The 22,690-nt window shown below is 39.1% G+C and overlaps 1 protein-coding gene across 2 annotated transcripts; it reads left to right on the top strand.

Moving 5' to 3' along the window:
• The first annotated feature begins 2,224 nt into the window (after window positions 1–2,224).
• CUNH21orf91 (chromosome unknown C21orf91 homolog) lies at window positions 2,225–22,423 on the top strand. Of its 2 annotated transcripts, XM_061366710.1 has the most exons (4): window positions 2,227–2,449; window positions 16,037–16,570; window positions 20,478–20,540; window positions 21,387–22,423. In XM_061366710.1, exons 1-4 carry the CDS (start codon window positions 2,326–2,328, stop codon window positions 21,545–21,547), a joined length of 882 nt encoding a protein of 293 aa, XP_061222694.1. In that variant the 5' UTR covers window positions 2,227–2,325; the 3' UTR covers window positions 21,548–22,423. The 2 variants fall into 2 exon arrangements, with proteins under 2 accessions (XP_061222695.1, XP_061222694.1); XM_061366711.1 differs by lacking the exon at window positions 20,478–20,540 and having other exon boundaries at window positions 2,225–2,449.
• Window positions 22,424–22,690: the final 267 nt, after the last annotated feature.

Here is a 22,690-nt window from a genome sequence, read left to right as displayed (position 1 = left end):
ACAACAAAAACTAGAGAAATATGTCTTTTTAATGAAGATTATGGAAGATTACTTAGCTCTTTCATAAATAATTCTTCTTTGACACACAGGAACGCCTTGTGCGCAATTTCCATCAGCTGTGGAAATTCTCAGGACAATCTGACCTACCAGTTGTGGCTTCATGACCAAGTGCAGGCACAGACCTGCCTGGCATGGTTCTGCTTTCCATTCAGATCACACAGACTGTATTTGATATTTTCTACCACACAAAATATGTATACCTGGGACTTCAGTTTCTAACCCTCTTCAAAAGCAACTTTTTCCTTTCCCTCCTCCATAGGCTCATGAAGTGAAAAATAACAACCCCTGAGGAGCAATTTTTATTTCCTAGAAAGCTCAAGTTAGTGTAACCCCAGCCTGAGACGTGAAAGGATGAAGTTACCATCCAGCACATCTTCTGCACAAACTCAAGGCACCAGAACTTGATTTTGTTTCCTCCCTGCCCCTCAGCAAACTCTCCCAACCTCCATTCCTATACGTACTTTTGTTTCACTGCTAATAAAGCCCAACCAACACGTATCCCCAGCCTGCTCTGTATGGTACATTACCAGCTAACGATCATAGAATCACAGAACATAGAATCAACTAGGTTGGAAATGACCTTTAAGATTAAGTCCAACCAGGATTGCCAAGTTCACCACTAAACCGTGTCATTAAGGGCCTCATCCACCCATTTTTTTAACATTTCCAGGGATGCTGATTCCACCACTTCCATGGGCAGCCTGTTCCAATGCTTGACAACCCTTCCAGTGAAAAAAATCTTTTATAATATCCAATCTGAACCTCCCCTGGGGCGGCTTGAGGCTGCTACCACTTGTTCTATCACTTGTTATTTGAGAGTAAGAAACCTCACAACAACCCCTCCCATGTAGGGATAGAGAATTACAAGGTCTTTCATCAGTCTCCTTTTCTCCAGGCTAAATAACCCCACCTCCCTCAGCTGTTCCTCATAAGACATGTGCTCCACACCCTTCACCAGCTTTACTACCCTTCTCTTGATCCGCTCCAGCACCTCCATGTCCCTCTTGTAGTGAGGGTCCCACAACTGAACGCAGTATTCAAGGTGCAGTTTCACCAGTGCTGAGTACAGAGGGACAATCACTGCCCTGGCCCTGCTGCCACACTATTTCTGATACAAGCCAGAATGAAGTTGACCTTCTTGGCTCCCTGGGCGCAAGCTGGCTCATGTTCAGCGGCTGTCAATCAGCACCCCCAGATCTTTTTCCACTTAGCAGATTTCCAGCTACTCTTCCCTAAGCCTGTAGCATTGCATGGGGTGGTCGTGGCCCAAAACAGGATCCAACAATTTGCCTTTTGAACCTCATACCTCATACACAGGTTTGGATCATCCACTCAGCCTGCCCAGACCCCTCTGCAGAGGCTCCCTACCCTCCAGCTGATCAGACACCCCTACCCAATTTGATGTGTAAGTGTGCGCTGGGTAACCACAACCAGGCCCCAACCCACACACGACCGGCTCCACGTTGATGGTACCAGCCCGCCCGAAGCTACAGGCGACGCAAGCTGCCAACACCCCCCTCTCCTGCTGGGCACAAGCTACAGCCGCTCTAGGCGGACTTCCCTCCACCGCCCCCCGCCCCTCCCTCCCTGGGAGAATCCAACTGCTGCTGGGGAGCAGGGGAGCTCCCGGTTTCTGTGGCAGCGCGGAGGGGTGAGGAGGAGCAGCCGCTAGTTCCTCCCGTCTCGCTGCTCTTCACTGTACTGCTCTGAGGCGACGCCAGCCGCCGGGGTGAGGGAGAGTGAGGCTCCAGGAGCCACTACATCCCCATACACCCGTCTCGCAGGAGCCGTGGTCTCGGCCGGAAGCGGCGGGCGGTGCCAGGCACCCAGCTCTGGCGGCGACGGCGCTGGCGGTTGAACAATAGTGGCGCGGAGTGCTGAGGAGGGTGGTAGTACGGAATAGGATCAGGTCGGACTGGACCGCGCGGCGGCAAGTGCGGTGAGGAGCCTGAGGAAGGGGCTGGGAGGGACCAGGGCAGCCCAGCTCAGCCTCCGGGGAGGGAAAGGAAAGGGATGCGCGGGCGGTGAAGCGGCGGAATGGCTAAGTCCCTGCCGTCCCACTGTACGGCCTGGCTGCCCCCCCCCCTCTCTGAGGAAGAAACTTTCTCGGGACGCTGCCTCCCTCGTTCCGCCCGCTTTGGATGGGCCGCGCGGCGTGAGGCGCTGCCAGGCCTGGGGCGGCCGGCGCTTCGCTCGGGTGGCCGTTGGAATAACGGTCCCTTCCCTTGTGGTGACCCGTGCCCCCCCCTTCCACCACAGGGCACTATGAACGAAGAGCAGTTTGTGAGCATCGACTTAGACGATGACAACGTCTGCAGCGTCTGCAAGCTGGGGACCGAGAAGGAAACGCTTTCCTTTTGCCACGTTTGTTTCGAGCTGAACATCGAAGGTAACGCTTTACAGTAGTCGTCCTGTACGAGCTTCGTACTTGCACTGCTTGGCTTAGAGCTGGACGCAGAGCTTTTCTCTGAAGGCTCTCATAAAGACTGAGGTTTGGAAAGGTGTATATTTATAAACATTTTGTGCTGGCCAAACTAGTTTAAATTTCTAAATAGCTCATTTCCAGTAAAGGTGGGTGCCCTAGCTGCTCTAGATGTAAAGATACACTCCTCTTCAAAGAACTTCTGAAATGCCCTGGCATTAATTTCATCTTCTGGTGTTAGACCTCTGATGTTAATTCAGATTGGAAGCAGTTAATGTTCTGCCTTTATTCAGGGTTTTTGCTCTGTGGTTAGAGGAGACTGTGTAAAACTTACTTCAATTGCAAATTTTAAAGGGTAATAGGTTGGGTTTTGTTTCGGTTTTTAAGATTAATGTTTTACTACAAATAATCACAGGATTCTTTCTTTTTGCTTTCATAAGATGACAGTGCATTTCATCTAATAAAGCTTGGTTCATTGTCAAAGCTTAAAAGTTTGCAAATTATAAAATATGAATTTTGTCCATCTTGTAATTAACTAATTTTGTGGTACCATTTTGGCCTCCAGTATGGTATTTTTAGTATTTCTAACCTGCTGCTGCTGAAGAGCTTGCTTATCTTGTTGCTTTTCTTCATATATGAATCAAGTGTTGGTCATGAATGAACAGGAGATAGTTATTGCTCTTTTAAAAAAAACAACAAATTTTAAAAGGTATACATATTGTTGTTTGATTTTGGCACAACAAAGTAGTTTGTTCCATTTATATAAAGTAGTATTTGCCAATTGTATGTGCGTGTGACTGCCTGGAGTAATCTGTATTGGTAGAAGGCAATTGAATATGGAGATCTTAACACAGTTTTGTGAATAATCCCATTTTTTTCATGACAGATAGTAAGATTTGTTCTGTCTCTGGTTTATATGAGGGTACACAAAGGGTCTTAATTCTGAGTGGAAAGTACCAAGAGAGATAGGCTCTATACCCAGTCATCTAGTTGCTTATTACGAACACTAGAAGCATAAAACTGACTCACATATAGGGGGCTGTAAGGATATGTATTCCATACAGTTTCTATTATGCATCTGACTTTAAGGTCTTTGTTGCTACTAGTGGCAATATGTTTTAATCTGAACAATACTTTCAGTAGCAATTTGCATGCTGTATGTTTTTGTTTAGAAGATAACATGCTTTCTGATAAAACTCGGAGCAACTGTCTAACATCTTGAGTTTTCTTACTGCTTTGAAATAGGTTTACTGTTCTCTGTGTGAAGATGTTTCTCACCTTAGGCTTTAAAATAAGGAAAAAAGCCCATATTGGCATAATGACAATTAAGTACTTTGGTTACATTCAGAATCTGGTTTTGTTTTGAAAGTGTTGAAACAGATAAAAGAATGCATTAAAAAAATGCTGGGTGTTTTCTGTCCTCTGTTTTTTGAGATAAGCTGTGGATTTGTCAAAATTACTGCTTTAAAAAAATAATCATTCGTTTTCGCTAGAACAGTTTTTTTCTGGAATTCTGAAGTAGCCTTGATAATAGTAAAGACTTAAATCTCTGCAGCAGACTACTTTGCATAATCTTCTAAATTTTTGGTTAATTTTAAAAGAAGGCTGCTTATACAGAATAATGATGAAAGCTCACCTGAAATTACATGAATTGTTACAGTCTTAATTTTTTTTTTTTGCACAGTAAAAGCTTTAATACCTTTGATTATTACAGCATCAAAATGCCTCAGTTTCTGATCCTGTCTTCTCTGTACCACTTTGAAAAGTGATACTGTTACTGCTTATAGGGAGAGGGAACTCTAAAGGTGGGAGAGGGAACTTAAAGGTGGGAGAGGGAACTTAAAGGTGGGAGAGGGAACTTAAAGGTGGGAGAGGGAACTTAAAGGTGGGAGAGGCTGCATAAGTGACTTTATAAAGAATCATTATAAGACTTTTCAGCTGAACCATGGCATGAGCCAGCCCTTTACTATATCCACAGTCACACTCTTCCTACTTTTGACATATCTACTGCATTCCTGTATTTTCCTGTGACAAAAGCTGTGATTTTGATATATTTATATATATATATATATGTGTGTGTGTGTATGTGTGTAAAATAACAATCTTTTGGCAGCCCTTGATAGGGAATGAAATGGATAATTCACTAACTCAGAATGTTAGACTGGATATTTTCATATTGACCTCTTGCTTATATTTTAACGAAGTTCAAATGTGTTATAGTTCCAAGTTAAACAGAATCATCTGTAAGTTGTATCAACTCTGTAGATGTGCTAACTCACAATTACAAAGAAGTGTTCCTCATTAATAGTTTTCCTTTTTGTCTAATATCGTATTTAAAAATCCAGACAGTTTAAATGCATACTTAAGCAATTCAGGAAGCAAAATACACTACTCTAAAAAGATAATCATGCAACAGCTAGGATAGTGCTTAAGGCTTGCTCATTCTTAGTGTTGGTTGATGTGCATATGTAACTCCTCAGTGAAGTAAGAAGTAGCAGGCAGGCTATTAGCCACACCTCATCATCTTGCAGGATGCTTAAGTACTCCCCCTGTTTGCAGCACCCTGTTAACTTCCATGTGTTAAGGGCTGTCTGACTTAAGGGGAATGTGTAGTGCAGCTTCCACCTTTCCAGAAGATCCAGTCCTCACTAGGAGGTGGGTCAGAATGGGAGGGAGTGTTGCAGATACATTTGCAGGTGGTGGTGGCAGTGTTAGATTTGCAGGAAAGGACCTTTATGATTCCATGAGTGAATGTATGAAATTCTGGAAGGAGGTGTCCCAGTTTCCTTTTTTAAAAGGGTGTCATATTCTAATGCTTTAACAGATCTCATGAGATCAAATCAGTTTCCTTTCTTACTGCTTAAATCTGTCTATGATAAATCCACACACTTGAAACTGATTTAGTCCAAGGCTTAGCCACCTGAACCACCTCTGAAACAGACTTTCTCAAATGTGTATAAACAAAACATTACAGAAAGAAATTTACTTTGCTGTACTTAGTAACATCACAGCTTACTGTTGGTGAATCTTTGTGTCCTCTAATACCTCCAAATTCAACAACTATACGAGTTTGCTTGTGTGTAGATGGTAATGTTGTTGAGCTTCTTGGTTGGCCAAGATGAGTAATTGGAAATGAGTGAATCGGATACCATCCCCATCTCTAATGACTCAACAGACTTTTTCCTGGATCAGTGTTGTGATATGTCTGTCTTTACCTTCCTGACCTTGGGGTGTTTTTTTGTGACTGTTACTATGTTTGAACAGTAGCTTGATAATGATAAATAATTGAGGAAAAAAAAGTCAAGTTATTCATAACCCTTTACAAAGAAGACTGCTGTACAGAAAGCTTAATCTGTGGTCTGTCTTAATTAAATAACTGCTGAGTGTCTGAATGAGGAAGTTAGTTACGGCATCATAACTCCTTTTATTTTTTTAGTTTGGTGGTGTGTCTTGGCAGTATTTTTGTCCCTGTTGCACCTGCTCTTTCAGCTCACTTAGTTTGAGGATTCATATTCTGTGAAATTGAGTGAATTAAGAGTCTCATAAATACTTTTATTGTGAAAACTAGCTTTTGTGTCTGAGGGATCATTATTAGGTGATTTTAGCAAAACAGAATCTTAATACGACTGTGTCAGTGACACTAGATAATGGTCCATGGTGAAACACACAAAAATAGAAAGGTGTTGTTTGTCTGTGGTGGCTCCTCCCCGGAAAGTCCCACTTTGGGGGATCCCCAGAAAAATCCCGACCCTGGGAGACGTTTCTAGGTATAGTTGGCCACTTCTTCCCATGTAGGCTGGCCACGTACATCAGAAAGAGTGTGCATTTTTGCTAGTATAAAAGCCCAAGCCTCATGCGATGCAAGGGAGGCAGAACCTCATACCACCCAGGTCAACCTTGCCTCTGTGGGGATGCCCACTAAGGTTGAACCTGCCACTTTGCACTGCAATGATGTTTCTCTGAGCTGATTTCCTGATCATCATTACATGCTCTTTGGGGTTGGTAAGATAACCAAACATTAGAACTATCCTTTACTGTATTTTGTTACCTCTATATTTTCCCTGTATTAATAGATTAGCTGTGATTCTTTATTGTGTTGCGTTTCTCTCAACCCGGAATCCTCGAACTCTGGAACAGTAACTCTTAAAGTTTAAAATATGCCATGTATTTACATATGAAATACTAAACTAATGTTTTGAGCAATTTGAGCTGATTCTATACAGTAATTTAAAAGTTCTAGGTGGAGTTTAGAATATCCTGGTGGGTGTGGGTCTGCTGGAGTTTGTTGTTTGCTCTTGTTTGCCTTGTGCAGGCAAAATGAACATATGAGATTGTTGTGTGCTGTTTTGTTTTTCTGAGTAGGTGGCACAGTAGTAATTTGGATTGAAACAGGAAACGCTTTAAATTCATACGTAACTAGATTGCATAAATTGGGAAATCACATGTGGTATGTTAGTTTGAGACAAATCTTTTTAATTTCATATGTGAAAATGATTAACTGAACTCTGGTAGCAAACACATAATACTAACAACAGATCTGTAGTTACACCTGGAGGGTAGAGGGAAAATACATGAGCATATAAGCATGTGTATGTATGAAAGGTGTCTGTATGTCTATATGTCAACAAAACAAAACCCTCTGCCTGAACATAGCGTCTCTACAAGCTATTTTGAAACTGCCGTTGTAGGGTTTCCACGTAAGAATGAGGTGCTGTACGGAGATACCCAGTCTGTGCTCTAATTCTGGTTGTAGGAGGATGTAACCATCTAGACCCTGCTTCAGTTGTGCTGCCTGTGGTACTGCTTAGAGTTGTTTAGATCTCTTGACATGGGAATGCATTGTGCAATGCAGATGTCCTTTGTTAATGCGCGCTTTGTGGTCCTCTGGGCAATGCCTATGAAAATCCCAGCTTGAGGAACTTAAAAGTGTTTGTTCAGACATGGGACTTGTCTCTGAAGATTTCAAAGATGAAAGTATGTTATAGTTATTGTTTAGCTTTGTTATGTCATCTACAGTTTATATGTCTTCACCTGGTTTTACGCTAGTATGTCTTGATGCAGAATTCTTTAAAAATCTGTGTTTCCTGAGATTCAAGGGTTTTTAATGGAGAAAAAAAAACATAATAGAAGGGGAGAAATTTGATTGGATTTTATTAATTATTTTGCTTATCTGGTGCTAAATACAATACCATTGTGGAGAATGCAAGCAGACAAACTGGCTTGCTTCCATATATGTTTAGTTAGGTCTTGTAATACAAAAGAAGAGATGTTGTAAGTACTGAACATTTATTTCCGTGATTTATGTTAAGATAGTTACATTTTCGTGGTCTTAAAGTACTGATAGACTCATAGCATTTGAGTCAATTTCAACATGAGGTTGGTGTTTCCCAGTCTCAAGTTTGAGACAAAGATCCTACGAACAAATCTGCCTTATTACTTTTTTTTTTTCATGTTAAGGTCTATAAAAACTCATTTAATATCCTCATTTGCTGTTCTTCATGTTCACCTAACAACTAATCACCACCCCCCTTTTTTCTTTTTTCTTTTTTTTATTTTTATTTTTTAAGCTTTAAACACTCAAAATTTCACCTTTTTTTTTTCTTCTGACACTCTACAGAAGAATATCTCACTGAAATAAAATGGGTTATAAGGTGTAGCTGAAATGTTTGAAAACTGCTGTTTAAATTTCATTCTGTTCCAAAATATACACATCCTTTTTTTTTTTTCCCTCAGTGTTAATGAAATAATAGCCAATCAAATATATTATTCTTGGAGCAAAAGCTAAAATATTTCATCGTTGCCCTTTAGGCTAGACAGATGAGAACTTGTTTCAAGGTAGTGTTTGCAGTCCAGAGGTGTGACTCATTTCTGCAGACTTGAATGAACTTGTGGAACTAGATGCAGTTTTCAGTAAACCTCTTAACTACAAATTTAAGACCAAATGCAGTTGGATATTCTGTTCTTAATCTTCTGAGTGCCACTGAGCAATAGTAGAGCTGTGTGGCTAGTTCTAAAAGACTATTTTAATTCCCTCTGTATAAATTTGGGAGGTTTGTACATGCAAAAAAGTAAATTGAGCAGTTATGTTGCTTATGGCATAATCCAGAGTACAGAAATCCTGTCCCATGGCTCCTGCTCTCTTCTAGGTCAGGTTAACTGATTTTTCTTAAGAAGTGTGAGAACATCTTTAACATAGTAGTTCTTGTAGTAGTGTTTTAATCAGAATGTATTGCTTAGTCTAATACAGTAGTAAACCCTCTTAAATAGTAGTTTATAGGGAACGTGAATTTTGAAAATGTTAAAGGGTCAATTTAGTATCTGTTCTGTTTTATATAGTGTGTTTTGATATGTGCTGAAATACAAATGAGCTAATAGAAATGGAATGAAAGATTATTTGTGTGCGTATTTGGTGCATGAAATGCACTGCCTTTATCATATGAAAGTGAGGCAAGAACTTTAATTTACTAACAAGATAATATCTGTTCTTTATCAAGTGTCTGGTTTGGAAGTTAATGAATGGCACTGGCATTTTTCTTCTAGCCAGTCCAATAAATCATAAGATTTAACTCTCAAATGAAAATTGCATGCATACACTTAAAAATCTCAGTTGGCTTTATGTCTTGTCAGGCAGATGCACTGGAGATACAAGTTTCGAATGATCCCATTTTTCAGTGCTGACAGAATTGTAGGACAGAAGAATATCTGTTTTCCCTACCCCTTGTCTTTTAGATGTATGAATGACTTCCTGTCTTAGGTCATCATGGGCTGTTTTTATTTAACGTGTTTTGGATATGTCTTGGGATCTGCTTTTCTATTACAAGAACCCCTCTCTTTCACCACTCTTAATAAGCAGACTAATATGCAGCACTGGTTTAAAATAGATAGACATGAACACTTAATCTCTTGTGAAGCATTTCCCTGTCTGCTGCAGCTTAGCCCTGTGTACCAGGTAAGCCAAATGTGAGCTTATTTGATCTTCCTAGCTCCTTGTGGGCACTAGCAGATGTTCAGAAGCTGTTTCAGGAGCTGGCTAAACATCCCTCTTTATACTGATGTATGCTGTATGTGTGCAGGTTGGACAGCTGAGAGAAGTGGCTGGAACATCTCAGACTATGTAGTCAAAACCAGGGCTCTTAAAGCAGGCAGCCATAGACTAGCGTCCTTCACAAGGGTTCATGCTTATAGTGTTAAAGGAAAAAGCATAGGTGCCTGTCATGAATCTTTCAAGAGTTAACTATTCAAGATGAGGTAAACGTGCCTGGGAAGTGTTCCTTTACTGGCTATGAAGGCAGTCACCACAACTAGCTAAAACTAGATATATACCTTTTCTAAGTGTTATGACTTATACTGATGATTCCACCCATGCTGCCAGTACTATACAAATCTGTGTTATGAAGTGCTTTCGCTCTTTGACTGTCTGTAATAACCCCATGTATTTTACACATTTAAGGAAACTATGTATGCCAGTATTACGAGAAGGCAGCTTTTCTTTACCTTTCTCTATGGTCAGGTGTATACATACATATCTTGCCCATAAGTACTTGTACATTTTATAAAGGGGCTTTAATTAACTGATGTTGTGGTACAAACTTATAATTTACTATTCATGTGTTTAGAAGTATTCTTGTTAGTTTTAGTTCATTCCATCTTGAATTCTGGGGATTTTTTTCCTCTTCAGCTGCTTAAGCTAAGTTTATTCACCATTGCAAAAACAATTCGTTTCCAGCTTTGCGATATAAATTGCTACGAAGGGAACACAGGCTTTAAAGTTATTTCCAACTGGTGGAGCTGAAAGATCAAATCAGAAGGTTTTTAAAAAAGAACAAGAAACAAATGGGAAAAAAACCCGCTGTGGAAAATAAACAAGGAAGCTCATAATCACTTTTGTTTGTTTATGAAAGCGTTTATGCAGGGATATGAAGTAGTCTTGGTATTCAAGAACATACTTTTGAATTAAATTTGTTTAGTATTATTATAATCTTCAAAAGGTGAATCAGTGGCAAAGGCAGACATAAAGTCTTTGTAGACTTCTTCCCTTCTAAATAGACCCCAAAACTTTAGTATGATCAGAACTTACTTTAAAGTACAAACACTTTAAAATCAGGTGTACTTTTTTGAGATGTGATTTACATGCCTGTTTATATGCTATATATTCTCCTGCTCTCTGCTACTTTGCACTTAAGAATAACTAGAAGTTACAAAAATATATACTGCTTTATAAAGTATCCGATTGCTATTCATTCATTTACAGTATTATTTTGCAGGAGTGGATTAGGACTCATGGTGAGAACTGTACCACTATACTTAGAAGAGTTTCTGTCTTGTGTAGCTTACAAATTTAAATATTCAGTTTTTATTTTCTTTTTGTCTAAATACTAAGCTCTTAAATAAGCAACTGTGTTCTTTAAAACAGCTCAATATACAAAGATACTGCTGAATAGAGTGATACCATTCATATTTCTTTTACAGCACATGGGTTACGAGAATCGGAAGCAAATTTAATGGATGGTAAATACTTACCTACATTGTTTTGTGATTTCTTCTTGATGTTTGGCATCATCCTGTGAATCTTGTTCACTTGACGCATTATCTATGGCATCTACTCTCAAGTTAGTTAGGTATGATCTTCTAGATGTTACTCAACTTTGGTGGATTTTTAATTATTTTTTCCACTACAGATAAAACATTCCTGCTCCTGATGCTTGTGGGCTTTTTGCTTTTGAGATTTTTTTTTTCCTTCCTCTGAAAAAAATAAATGTGAAGGATTGGACATACTTGGACATAGTCTGCAATCCTATTCTTGGGAAGTAAGACAAAGGACAAGAGTGCAAGTATGTGCCAATGCAGAAGGAAAATGTTGCTGGTTGTGTTTTGCTGACTTGAAGAATCAGCAAAAGAAAAAAAAAAAAAAAGGTTGAGGTGGATATTAGCAAACAGGAGTGTTGAGACAGAACTGAAACCCTGTGAAAATTCCCAGAACTGACCATAGCTGTTTACCAAGATGATATTACTTCTTGTAATGTACAGAAGCCTTACCTTGCTTTATTCATTTCTTTGTGTATAGTGTTGAATAAAATGTCTTCTAAAACTGAGTCATCATCTTATATCATGTTTGATCCATGCCAGTTTACCAGCTGGTAGATTTATTTTTTATTTTTTTTTCTCTGTGATGAAGGGAAAAATATAAACTGAGTGGAGTAGAAATTTTACAAAAAAAGAAATGGCATGTTTTCTGTCTTATAAAGCTAATGGTATTGCCCATAACAGAAGGATTTGTGTTAAAAGAAACATACTCTTACTTTCTGTAATACTGCTATGTCATTGCTGGTTTGTGCTTGCACAGCAGCTGTTGTGAATGCTCAGCTCTTCCAGAAAGTCAGTGACTGATGTTATTTATGTTCTCTGTGTAGGAAAGGACTAATTGTCACCTTAGTACAAAAGATTGATTGAGGGTTGGTTTGGGGGTTTTGGAAAGATTTTTGCATGTGCTTGTTATAGTAGAAATCCAGACCAGTTATGTGAAAGCCAAAGCCTGTTAGCAGTTCTGTACAAAACTGGTTTGGTTTTTGGTTTTGGACATTTTCTGTTCCTTAACTGAAGAGTATTTAGATAGACCCTTTTGGGGTTGATTGACAGTTGTAGGGGTCGTATTCTTGTGTGCTGGAACTGTTTTGTAATAACTTGCTTTGTGTTCAGAAATAGTGATGTTATGGCTAATATGTGCCATATAAAAAAATTTAGGCTTTCGAAGTAATGTATTTTCCCTGCTATAGTAGTTGCTAATTTCAGGCATACTCAACATTACTGAATTCTGATAAAAGATTCCGTTGGGCAGAGAGCCTCTGGAGTGGAGAAGTTAACAGTGTTCAGAACTCTTCTAAAAGGCAAAGATTTTTCAGAAGGAAACACTTGAGTAACCTTGAGTTTATGGCTTAGACATAAAAATCAGATGGGGCTTTATAAAGTCATGCTGCACTTGTTCTTTTTGTGTAACTGTAATCGTGTGTTTATTTTGTGTGGTCTCACACTCGTCATATTGGAAAAGCATGTTTATTCTCATGGAAATAATGAAGCAGCCTCAAAGGAATTGTATTTATTTTACTTTATTTTAAGTGGTGCTGGAGCATTCTATCATTTGCTCTGCAGGTGTTTCTTTTGTGATTGCCCCATAAGTTATAGTGTGCATACATAAATATTGCCTGACCTGCTTCTTCAGGTGTGAACTTAACTGCAAGAGGCTGTGCCTCTAGAACCAGCTCTGGAAATACTTCATTAAAACCACAAGATCTGGGTGGTTTTTTTTCCTGTTTTTAATAGAAGCAGTGCAGTACTCCTTTCCCTAGTTTTGGGGAAATGAAGGGGTACAGGGGAGAATAAGGAAGTGAAATCTTGGTAGGTACGTTTGATGTTTGAGTTGAGAGAAGGGTGATATCCTGAGAGTAGAACAGATTTGGGTACCTATTAGCATCTGTGAACTAGAAACAGCTGTGCAAAACTCTGTTTGTCCCAGATTTACTAACTCCTCTTTCTGCAGTTTTCTTCCCTCTTCTTCACCAAATCTTCAGTTTGCTTCAGGTAGGATTGCTCTGTCATGTGATCAGAAGACATTGGCTTTATTCATTCGTCTTATGGTCAAATTGTTAGGTGGGTTCTAGAGCATTATTATAGAAATTGTGTATATATTGTATTATATAAAATTGTATAAAACTTGCTTTTCAGCCAGTCTCATGATGTGTTCTGTAAGTAAAAGCGCTGTAAGCATCAGCAATGTAGCATGTTGAAGAATCACTTGGGTAAAGCAAATAATGTTGAACATATCATTCTGGCTTTGTAGCCTTTGCAGTGTTGTGAATATATGCCTTGAGTTCAACTGACATCACTCTTCCTTGATGGCTTAAAGATTTAAGGGTTTCCATCATGCTTGTTCTGTTGAGTTTAGCAGACTTGGGTTATTTAAATTGTGCTGATAAGTCATGAAAACAAACATTTCTAGTGAAAACAAAGAAAGACAAGTAATTAGAAGTTTTCTTTATATATCTAAAGATAGAGAAGGAAAAATAGCCTTGAAAGTAGGCAGTAGATCACATAGAGCTTTAGAAAAGCTAGTAAATGTCTTTTTGATGAAAGGAGTTAAAAGATACTTTGTGTAGATGAAGAATGTTGACTCTATACTATGAAGACAACCTATGTCTTTGCTCCAGAACTTGCTTCTTCAAAGGTGGCTCTGGTTACGATGTAGTTTTTGTTTGTTCCCATACTTGGTTCATGGACAGAAGGTGTGTCATGACCTTACCTTTCTCCCCCGTTGCTAAGAACAAAACAAATTCTACTGCTGTCCTCTTTCATTTTCCACTCTTTTTGTCATTTTTGCCTTATAAATAGTGTATGCTGTTACGAACCCAACTGGAATAGTAATGCTTGTGAGTTTCAACACTGCCCAAAGAGTGGAATATCAAAAATTTATAATGGCTACTCTCAGTGTTTGAACTTCCCAACTTTGAACAGTTACTCCTCAACAGTTACCAGCAAGCGAGAGAACCAAAATGAAGTGTTTGGATTTGTTTTCACTAGTTTTATGTTAAGAACTTTACTTTGTAGCTTAGTTTTGACAATAGTTTGGGATTTTGTAGATTCTTTTTTTCTTCTTTTTTTTAAGTTTTTTTTGGGTGGGGTGCTTAAAGTTTGCTGCAAGAATTTAAGAGGGTAAGTCAGATATAAGAGAATTGTTGCGATATAGTTTTCTGCTCATTAAAGTCTCTATTATCAGATTTTGTTACGTGCTGCATTTCTTGTTTGGAGGGTTTTTTTATTATTTTAATAACTTTATATGCTTCCTTCTGTGCTAAAAGGTACAATGACTGCAGCTTGGTTCATGTTGCCTAGTTTCAAAGACCAAATTATGTTGTTACATGTTGATTTAAATGTTCTAGCTTTAGTAAGCATTGAGCGCTTTCAACCAGTGGTTCGCAAGTATATTGTTTGTTATTCACAGTGAAGAACTTGTTTGACAGAATTGTTTTTCATTATGTTGGGTATTTCCCAAGTAGTATACTGGGCACTGGGATAAGTATTGAACTGTTCAATATTCTGGACTTATGTACTGAATCTACTGCATAGGTAAATTTGAATTAAAATAAATAGCCACTGAAGTTGCAGAAAGTAATTTTGTACTGGGGTACTACTAACTTCCCAAACTAGTTATTTCTCATACCATCTGTGTTCATGCACCAACTGTAGATCTTCACAGATTGTGTTACTTTTTAATATGTCAATCACTATCGATTACTTTAGGGTTTGAGTAAGTTACATGCTGTAGCTATTTGAATAGTCTTTGAAGGAGGACAAGCAGAGGAGAATAAACATCCATCTTGTATGATGTCATGGTTTAACCTCAGCCAACAACTAAGCCCTGTGCAGCTGCTCACTTGCTCCCCCGTATTGTTATGGGGGAGAGAATCGGAAGAGTAAAAATGAGAAAACTCATGAGTTGAGATAAAGACAGTTTAATAGGTAAAGCAAAAGCCATGCAAACCAAGCAAATTCATTCACCACTTCCCAAGGGCAGGCAGGTATTCAACTGTCTCCAAGACAACAGGGCTCTATCAAGTGTAATGGTGACTTGGGAAGACAAATGCATTAGTCTGAACATCCCCCCTTTCTTCTTCTTCTCCCTGCTTTTATGTGCCATATGGGATATCCCTTTGGTCAGTGGGATCAGCTGTCCTGGCTGTGTCCCTTCCCAACTGCTTGAGCAACCCCAGGCTTGCATGCTGGTGGGGTGGGATGAGAAGCAGAATTGGCCTTGGCTCTGTGTAAGCACTGCTCAGCAATAGCTAAAATACCCCTGTATTATCAGCAGTGTTTCCAGCATGAATCCAGATCAGTCCTATAATAGCCACTATGGAGAAGATCAGTTTTATACCAATGAAAACCAGCAAAGATGAAACTAATTTCAGGACAGTTTAATGTTGGCAAGTGTTGACAGCAGTAGAACTTGGTTCTCCAGGTAGGCTGCAGGCTTGTACCAATGCAAAACAACAAACTTAAGTCTGAAATCCAAATTATGTTTGACCACTTGGATGACACAAGCCTGCTCACTGCAGTATTTGTTGACAGATGGCTGGTAACATTATCCATAGAAGGTGGGAGCGTGAATGACTGCTCTTGAAATGCCTTCAGAATTGTTCTGTAGAACATTCTGATATAGAGCTGGAATTACTTATACAGCTTATGCACTTGTGTATAGGGGTAATGCAGTTATGTACAGATTTAGCAGTTTGCTTCATCTGTGCTATTATCCAGGAGGCACATGCAAGTAATCTGCAAGTCCTGAGCTAAAGATTATTGTGTGTAAAACACTTTCTATGCTAAGAACCCAAGGCTGGGTGGGATTTCTCAAATTGTAGAATATCACATACCCTTGTTTGCTTCAGCAATTAGACTGTTAATAGGAAAGCATCACTTAGGTTTTTTGTTTTCTTGGTTGCTTGTGAGTAAAGATTTTGAACAATCAAGTATACAGTAAGTGAACTTTTTTCTGTTGTGTCTTTACAGGAGTACCAAAGTCTGATCTTCTACATACAAGATCTTTAAGGGGGCACAGAGACTGCTTTGAAAAATTCCACTTAATAGCAAATCAGGACTGTCCACGATCAAAGCTCACTAAAAGTCCATATGCAGAAGTAAAAAATATCTTGAGCAAAAAAATTAACTGGATTATACAGTATGCACAAAACAAGGATTTAGACTCTGATTCTGAAAGCTCAAAAACACGCCAACACCAGCTTTTTAACTTCAGACATCAGACTGATAGAAAATTACTCCCACAGTTTGACTCCCCAGTACCCAGATATTCTGCAAAATGGATAGATGGGAATTCTGGAGGCATCTCAAGCTGCTCACAAACTCTTTTGGAAGAAAGAGAATCCACTGATTTTGGACTTGGTATGTTACAAGAAAGAGATGCTACCTTCTGTTGCAGCAGTGTTTTGTGGTCTAATCACAGCCAAGTCCAGAAAGCTGAAAAAGCTGAAGGTGATTCTCTTACCAGTGTTCGTAGAAGGCATCCTCAGTACAGCAGGGAAGAGTGTAAGTATATATTTACATGCGACCTAGCTAGCAAGAGGGTTATTCGAAATACCTCTTGACTATTTAATGTTCCCATAGGGCATTCACAGCCTGTAATACAGCTTTTACCAATTTGGAGTTACTGTAAAATCTGTAGAAAGAGAAAAGGCTATGTGGCTAAGCAAATAGCACAGAGGGTTTGGTTGGTGTGGGGGCTTTGTTTGTTGGGGTCTCTTCTTCTAGAAGGAAGTGGTGGCTTTTGGTTTTGGTTGGGGTGTTTTTTTTAATTCTTTCATTTGTTTGTTTTCATTGTTGTTTGGGCCAGTAATTTTACTGTCAGTTATACCCCAATGTGGTACAAGACACCTAATTTACACAAAAAAGTTAGTTGATTACAGTCATTCCACTGAGTCAATCCTGGCAGTTGCACAGCCCCATTTGTGGTTACTAAGCTCCCAAAAATAAGTGTCGTAGTGAACACATGTGGTGCCTTGAGTTACACTTTGCAGAGAGATGCCCTAAGTGACAGGGGAAATTAGAGGCAAGGTAGCAGGGCAAACTTGTGAAACAACACAAAAACTAAACATTCTTAATAAAAGCAGGCTTGCCTTGTGCATCTTACTACATTGTTCTTTTCCATTTACTGAGAAAGTGGGAAGGCCCTTATGCACTGTCCTCTTAAAGGCTGTAGCAATAGACCTGACACATCTTCTGGTGACTGTGGTGATACTGAAAGCAGTGGAAGAGTAAGTTTTCCCATTATTTAAGAAGATGATTGCTAGAGTAAGTCTTTAGCAATACCTACGGTATTGTAATATCTCTGGAGCCAGCCTACATGAAATGTGTTTGGATTGAGTTTCTAGAGATCTCTGCAGTTACCATCCTGCTATTAGAACAGCCTGGTCCCAAACTGGAATACTTTTATTTTTGTAGATGAGGAAAGTAAATGGAGAAGTTTTCTGAATTTCAAAAGACCAGAGAAAGAAGACAAGCTGGTAGAATACTCAGTGGAAAATTAGGTGGTGTAAAACAGTAATAATAATGTGTTGTGGTTTAAACCCAGCCAGACAGCTTGTTACCCACTCCCCCCCTTCTTGCCCTCCCCCTACTCCTGAGGGAGCGGAGAGGAGAATCAAAAAGAAATGCAACTTCCACGGGTTGAGATAGGAACAGTTTAGTAACGAAGTTATAACACAAATCACTGCTGCTACCACCAATAATAGTAATGATAAAGGAAATAACGAAGAGAATACAACACCCCATCACCAGGCGACCGATAACTTGCCCCCCCAGCCCGATCAAGCACCGACCGATACCTCCTCCAACCCTGCAGTCCACCTAGCCCTTCCAGGTAACTCCCAGTTACCTCCTGGGCATGACGTGCTGTGGTATGGAATACCTCTTTGGTCAGTTTGGGTCAGGTGTCCTGTCTCTGCTTCCTCCCAGCTTCCCCTCCCCCCTGGCAGAGCATGAGGCTCACAAAGTCCTTGGCCAAGCCAAAACATCATTTTTATCAGCTTTGTTCCCAGCCTGAAAGTCAAAACACAGCACTGCACCAGCTACCAAGGAGAAAAATGACTGCTACTGCTAAACCCAGGACATTATGGAATTCGGAATGTCAGAAGACAGAGTGAGAAGAGATACTGTAAAAAGTTGGAGTCAGTTTCTTTAGGCTCCCATTTTTTAAGAAACCTGTCCTTGCAAAGTTCAGTCATTTCTCATTCTTTATAAAAGGATTTTATTTAACTGCTGTATGTTGTTTTGTATTACATTGTAGTGAATTAGTAGTCTTAAAGCCATAAATCAAAACATATATGCTGTGCTGTTTGACCACCTGTCCTCTGGAGTCATAAATTGGGATTACATAAATCAGGACAGCAGTTAACAGAGGAATTATGAAAGCTTGACCTGTTTTGTGGGGTTATCTAACTGAAGTTAGTGACTTATAATTTCTCTCTCCAGTCTGAGTTTTGGGCAGGAGAACATAAAGCCATTTTAAGCAGGATAACACATTATTTTTTTTTCCTTCTATTATGACTGCATAATGCACTTTTGAGGCATTTTTACTTTATAATATAAGTATTTATTTAATATTCTTGCAGTATTTAGCTTTAAAAGACATTTATTTGGAAACTCTGTGGTTATATAAAAGCTTGTATTCTAGATAAAAGCTTTTGTCAGGCTTCCTGCTAGAATTCAGTACCTTTTTATTTCAGTTACCTCCACTGTAACTGTTTTTCTTACACTAAGAAAAAATATTCTTAGTGTAACTGTAAATAGCTTGATCAACATTCCTTTATAATTTACCTCAGTTACGGATTGGATAATGTTTTGTCATTTAAATTAGGTGTTTTGTTCCTTTTTCCTTTCCCTTTTGTATCAGAATTATGTGACATGAAACAGTCCTGTCCTGATAAACACACACATACATGAAGTGCGTGAACCTGCCTATCTGCCACTGTTGATGAAATGATGATGAAAATCATGAAAAGATGGGAAGTAAGATCCTACCACTGGGTCTAAAAAAGTGTGAGGGAATCTTGACCTTTCTATGAAGCTGTGAATTACTGTATTATATCCAGTCAGTGCTTTTATGGAGCATGAAGGGTGGAAAGAAGTGAGAAAGGAATCTTCAGCTCACTAGCCAAAGGTAGGAGGGAGCACCACTGTACCTGGCTGTTGGAGGAGAAGGGTGAATCTGTGCTGCTGTTGAGTGACCATCTGTCTTGAGTAACAGTAGGCTATCTCAACTGTTGATAAGTTGTTTGGTTTGGCATTACTGACAGAAAGTTAGTATCCCACAACTGCAGGAGCTGAGAAAGTTTGAAAAGGAAGGCATAGGATAATCATAGAGTCTCATGGGTAGGTAAAAACCATCGTTTTCAGAACTTATGCTTTAAATGTACAATATAGAAACCTATTGCACTGAGAAATCTCTGAACAGAAGCTGCATCATCACAATGTAGGTTTTTCTCAAGTATGCAGTGAGAGCTTTGTGCTTTTATTCCAGCGCCCTGTATCCTGCAGTGGTGATCAGGATTGTTACTTTTCACCATGCTGCCAAGGGCATTTCAGCATCAGGCATGGCACCAACCTGTATCCACCACTGCTGGGTTGAGAGATTTTTTTGGGAAGAAAGCCAGTGCTCCCCCACTTGCTGCTGTTGATTGAGGTCAGCATAGAACACTTTCACAGTTCTGTCCTATGAGGTTTAAAATGTATTTTCTATGAGGCTGATCGATGTACACAATCTGAGATACAGAAGGGCGTTTGAATGGCACAGAGGATCTTCTAGTTCTCCCTAGGAACACAACACAAAGTGAGAAGTAAACTTGTTTTTATATGGTGGTCTTTATCTCAAACTAAGATTTTTTTATTCATAATTTTGGTGGGGTACTCAGTAGAAACTGTATACGTTATTTTTATATGCAGAAAGTACAAAACTTGATAACCAAAACAGTGTGCTGTTTTCAGTGTGCTGAAAATTCTGTCTCGAAGCTGTTTCCTGTAGGCTTGCAAATGTAGCAGGAATTACCTCAGAATTGTCCCCTTGCCCACAATTAAGCAGGGATACTTGGCAGGGGTTGCACTGCGGAAACTTCATTTTACAGTCAGAGGAAGGTAGAGTATTTAAAAACATGGAGCAATTTACAAGCAGCTAATTCTGGAATTCTGAGGGTTTGAGTTTCCAGCTTTTTGACATTGAAAAGGGAGCTTTGCTGTGGGGTAAATTCTTGTCTGTGACAATATAAAAAAAGAGAATTGGCAAGTTATCCACAAATGACTGATAAATAATGTTGCCTCTGACTTGCTGCCACACATCTGTTGATTATTAGCATGCAAACGATGACAACTTGAGAAAATGGAAGTTTGCATAAGGCTGCTTATGTTACTTTAGTATAAGTAATAACAAATTTCATTGTTACAGTGACTGCGATGACTCCTGGAGAGTTAAAACAGCTTAATGAAAAACTGCTCAAGCAAATTCAGGGTGAGAACTTGTCAGCGCTTTTTGGTTCGGGTTTGTGTTGCTTTGTAATATGGAAAATCTATTTTAAAAAATAACTGAAAGGAAAGCCATCACAATTTAAGTTTTGAAGATAAGTCTTTATATATCACATTTCTATGTAAAACAAGAAAATTTTAGGTAAAGGTTTTGACAGGAATCAGAGAATCATTTAGGTTGGGAAAGACCTTTGAGAGCATCAGGTCCAAATATTAACCTAACACTGACAAGTCCACTATTAAAACATGTCTTTAAGTGCCACATCTACTCTCTTCAGTACCTCTAGGGATGGTGACTCAACTGCTTCCCTTGGGCAGCCTGTTACAATGCTTGAAAATCTTTTCAGTGAAGAAATTTTTCTTCATATCCAATCTAAGCCTCCCCTGATGCAACTGGAAGCCATTTCCTCTTGTCCTGTCACTTATTACCTGGGAGAAGACTGACACCCCTCTCACTACAACCTCCTTTCAGGTAGTTGTAGAGAGTGATAAGGTCTCCCCTTGTTCTGTTTTCTCCGGTTCCCTCAGCAATTCCTTGTAAGATGTGCTCACCCTTCACCAGTTTCGTTGCCTTTCTCTGGACCTACTCCAGCATCTTGGTGTGTTTTTGTAGTGAGAGGCCCAAAACTGAGCACAGTATTTAGGGTGTGGCCTCACCAGTGCTGAGTACAGGGTGCTGTACATCCTGCTGGCCACACTATTTCTGATACAATCAGAATCCACTTAAATTTCAGCTAAATGTCTGTGCCCCTTTTATGGTAATGTTTAGCACTGCATCTGAAGTCTATGGAAGTACAGGGATCAAGTGTGTTAACCTAATGTGTTCTTGCAGATGTGTTTGAAGAGCTGACACAGCAAGTCCAAGAAAAGGACTCTCTGGCCTCAGAGCTTAATGTCCGTCATATTGCTATTGAGCAACTGCTGAAGAACTACTCCAAGCTGCCGTGTCTACAGATGGGACGAGCAGGGATGAAATCAAATGTCACCATTTAAAAGGGGGTACGCTTGTATCTCCCTATAGAACTAATTTTCCCTAACAGCGTTGATAACCATTAAGTACAGCTGCACAGATATTTAAAAGCTTTTCGGGAAACTTTGGCAGCTTTCTCTTTGCATTCATAATCCATGAGGGGTCTTATTCCACTTTGGTTTTAACAAGGCAAATATTTTAGGTATTGAAATCTATTGTAATAAGGTTTATTCACACTTTGGGATTTTTTTTTCTTGCCCATAACTATGCATGAGCCTTGAAATGAATTCTGTGTTTCGTTGATAATGAAATTGTTCCTAACAAAGGATGACCTGAGCCTGTAAAGCTGCCTCCTTCATAGAGAGGAAAAACAAAAATTGGAGATTTGATCAGGTCTGATCATGTTACATCCAGGAGAGCTTTAAGGGGAGAACAGTGTTAATGAAACTCATGTTTTCTTATTTATTATGAGCAATATTTTATTATTGAAATTTTATACTAAATAAATATCACTATTTTAGGTACTTTTCCAGATCTCTTTATAAAATGTCTGAATTACTCTGTGTAATGTTTATGCCTTGTGTATGATTGTTTATCGTTTTTCAGGTCTGTATCTTTCATGATACAATTTTAAAAATACTTGTTTCCCAAAGAGACTAATTTCATGTTAAAGAAAAAGGAGTGGTGGTGCATCACTTATTTTTATCAGCTTTATAACTGGAGAATTTGGTTCATGAGAGACATTTAAAAAGAAAAGCACAGCACTTCCTTTAAAATGAAAAAAAGAAAAAAAGTCCATACTTTGGTTTTAATGCATAGAAGTTGCAGTTGTTTTATATGTGTGAAATTTTCAATGCTCAAAGATTACTTTGATGAAACAAAATAAATTTGTAATACTACATTGCCTTGTTTTTCCTTTTTATAACGTTGGATCAGATTGTGATAGTGGTTTTAATTTTGAAATGCAGTGTTGTTACATTACAAAATAGAGCAGCCTCTGCTTTTTTTAAAGCTGTCAGTCTGCCACACTGAGAATTAATGTTTGCCAGAGACTGTAGAGCTGCATTTGTGTAACTAGAAGTTCCTGAGTTGCACTGAAAGAGTCAGGGGTGGGGGAAGAAAGTTCCTTCTGTCAAAAGTTAATGTCGTTGTGCTTTCTGTTTTTA

This window comes from Neopsephotus bourkii, unplaced genomic scaffold, assembly GCF_033783945.1.
Source record: "Neopsephotus bourkii isolate Nb327-2 ecotype Australia unplaced genomic scaffold, CSIRO-AGI_Nbou_v1 NB_1350, whole genome shotgun sequence".
NCBI lineage: Eukaryota > Metazoa > Chordata > Aves > Psittaciformes > Psittacidae > Neopsephotus > Neopsephotus bourkii.
The sequence above is the reverse complement of the archived record's forward strand: the minus strand, read 5'-3'. Positions and strand labels throughout refer to the sequence as shown.

What these genes read in the sequence shown, in the direction of transcription:
- CUNH21orf91 (XM_061366710.1), top strand. Translation starts at nt 2,326, where the DNA reads ATGAACGAAGAGCAGTTTGTGAGCATCGACTTAGACGATGACAACGTC. An exon ending in TCAGTACAGCAGGGAAGAGT is followed by an intron (nt 16,571 to 20,477) that starts GTAAGTATATAT and finishes TCATTGTTACAG; the next exon opens with TGACTGCGATGACTCCTGGA. An exon ending in ACTGCTCAAGCAAATTCAGG is followed by an intron (nt 20,541 to 21,386) that starts GTGAGAACTTGT and finishes GTGTTCTTGCAG; the next exon opens with ATGTGTTTGAAGAGCTGACA.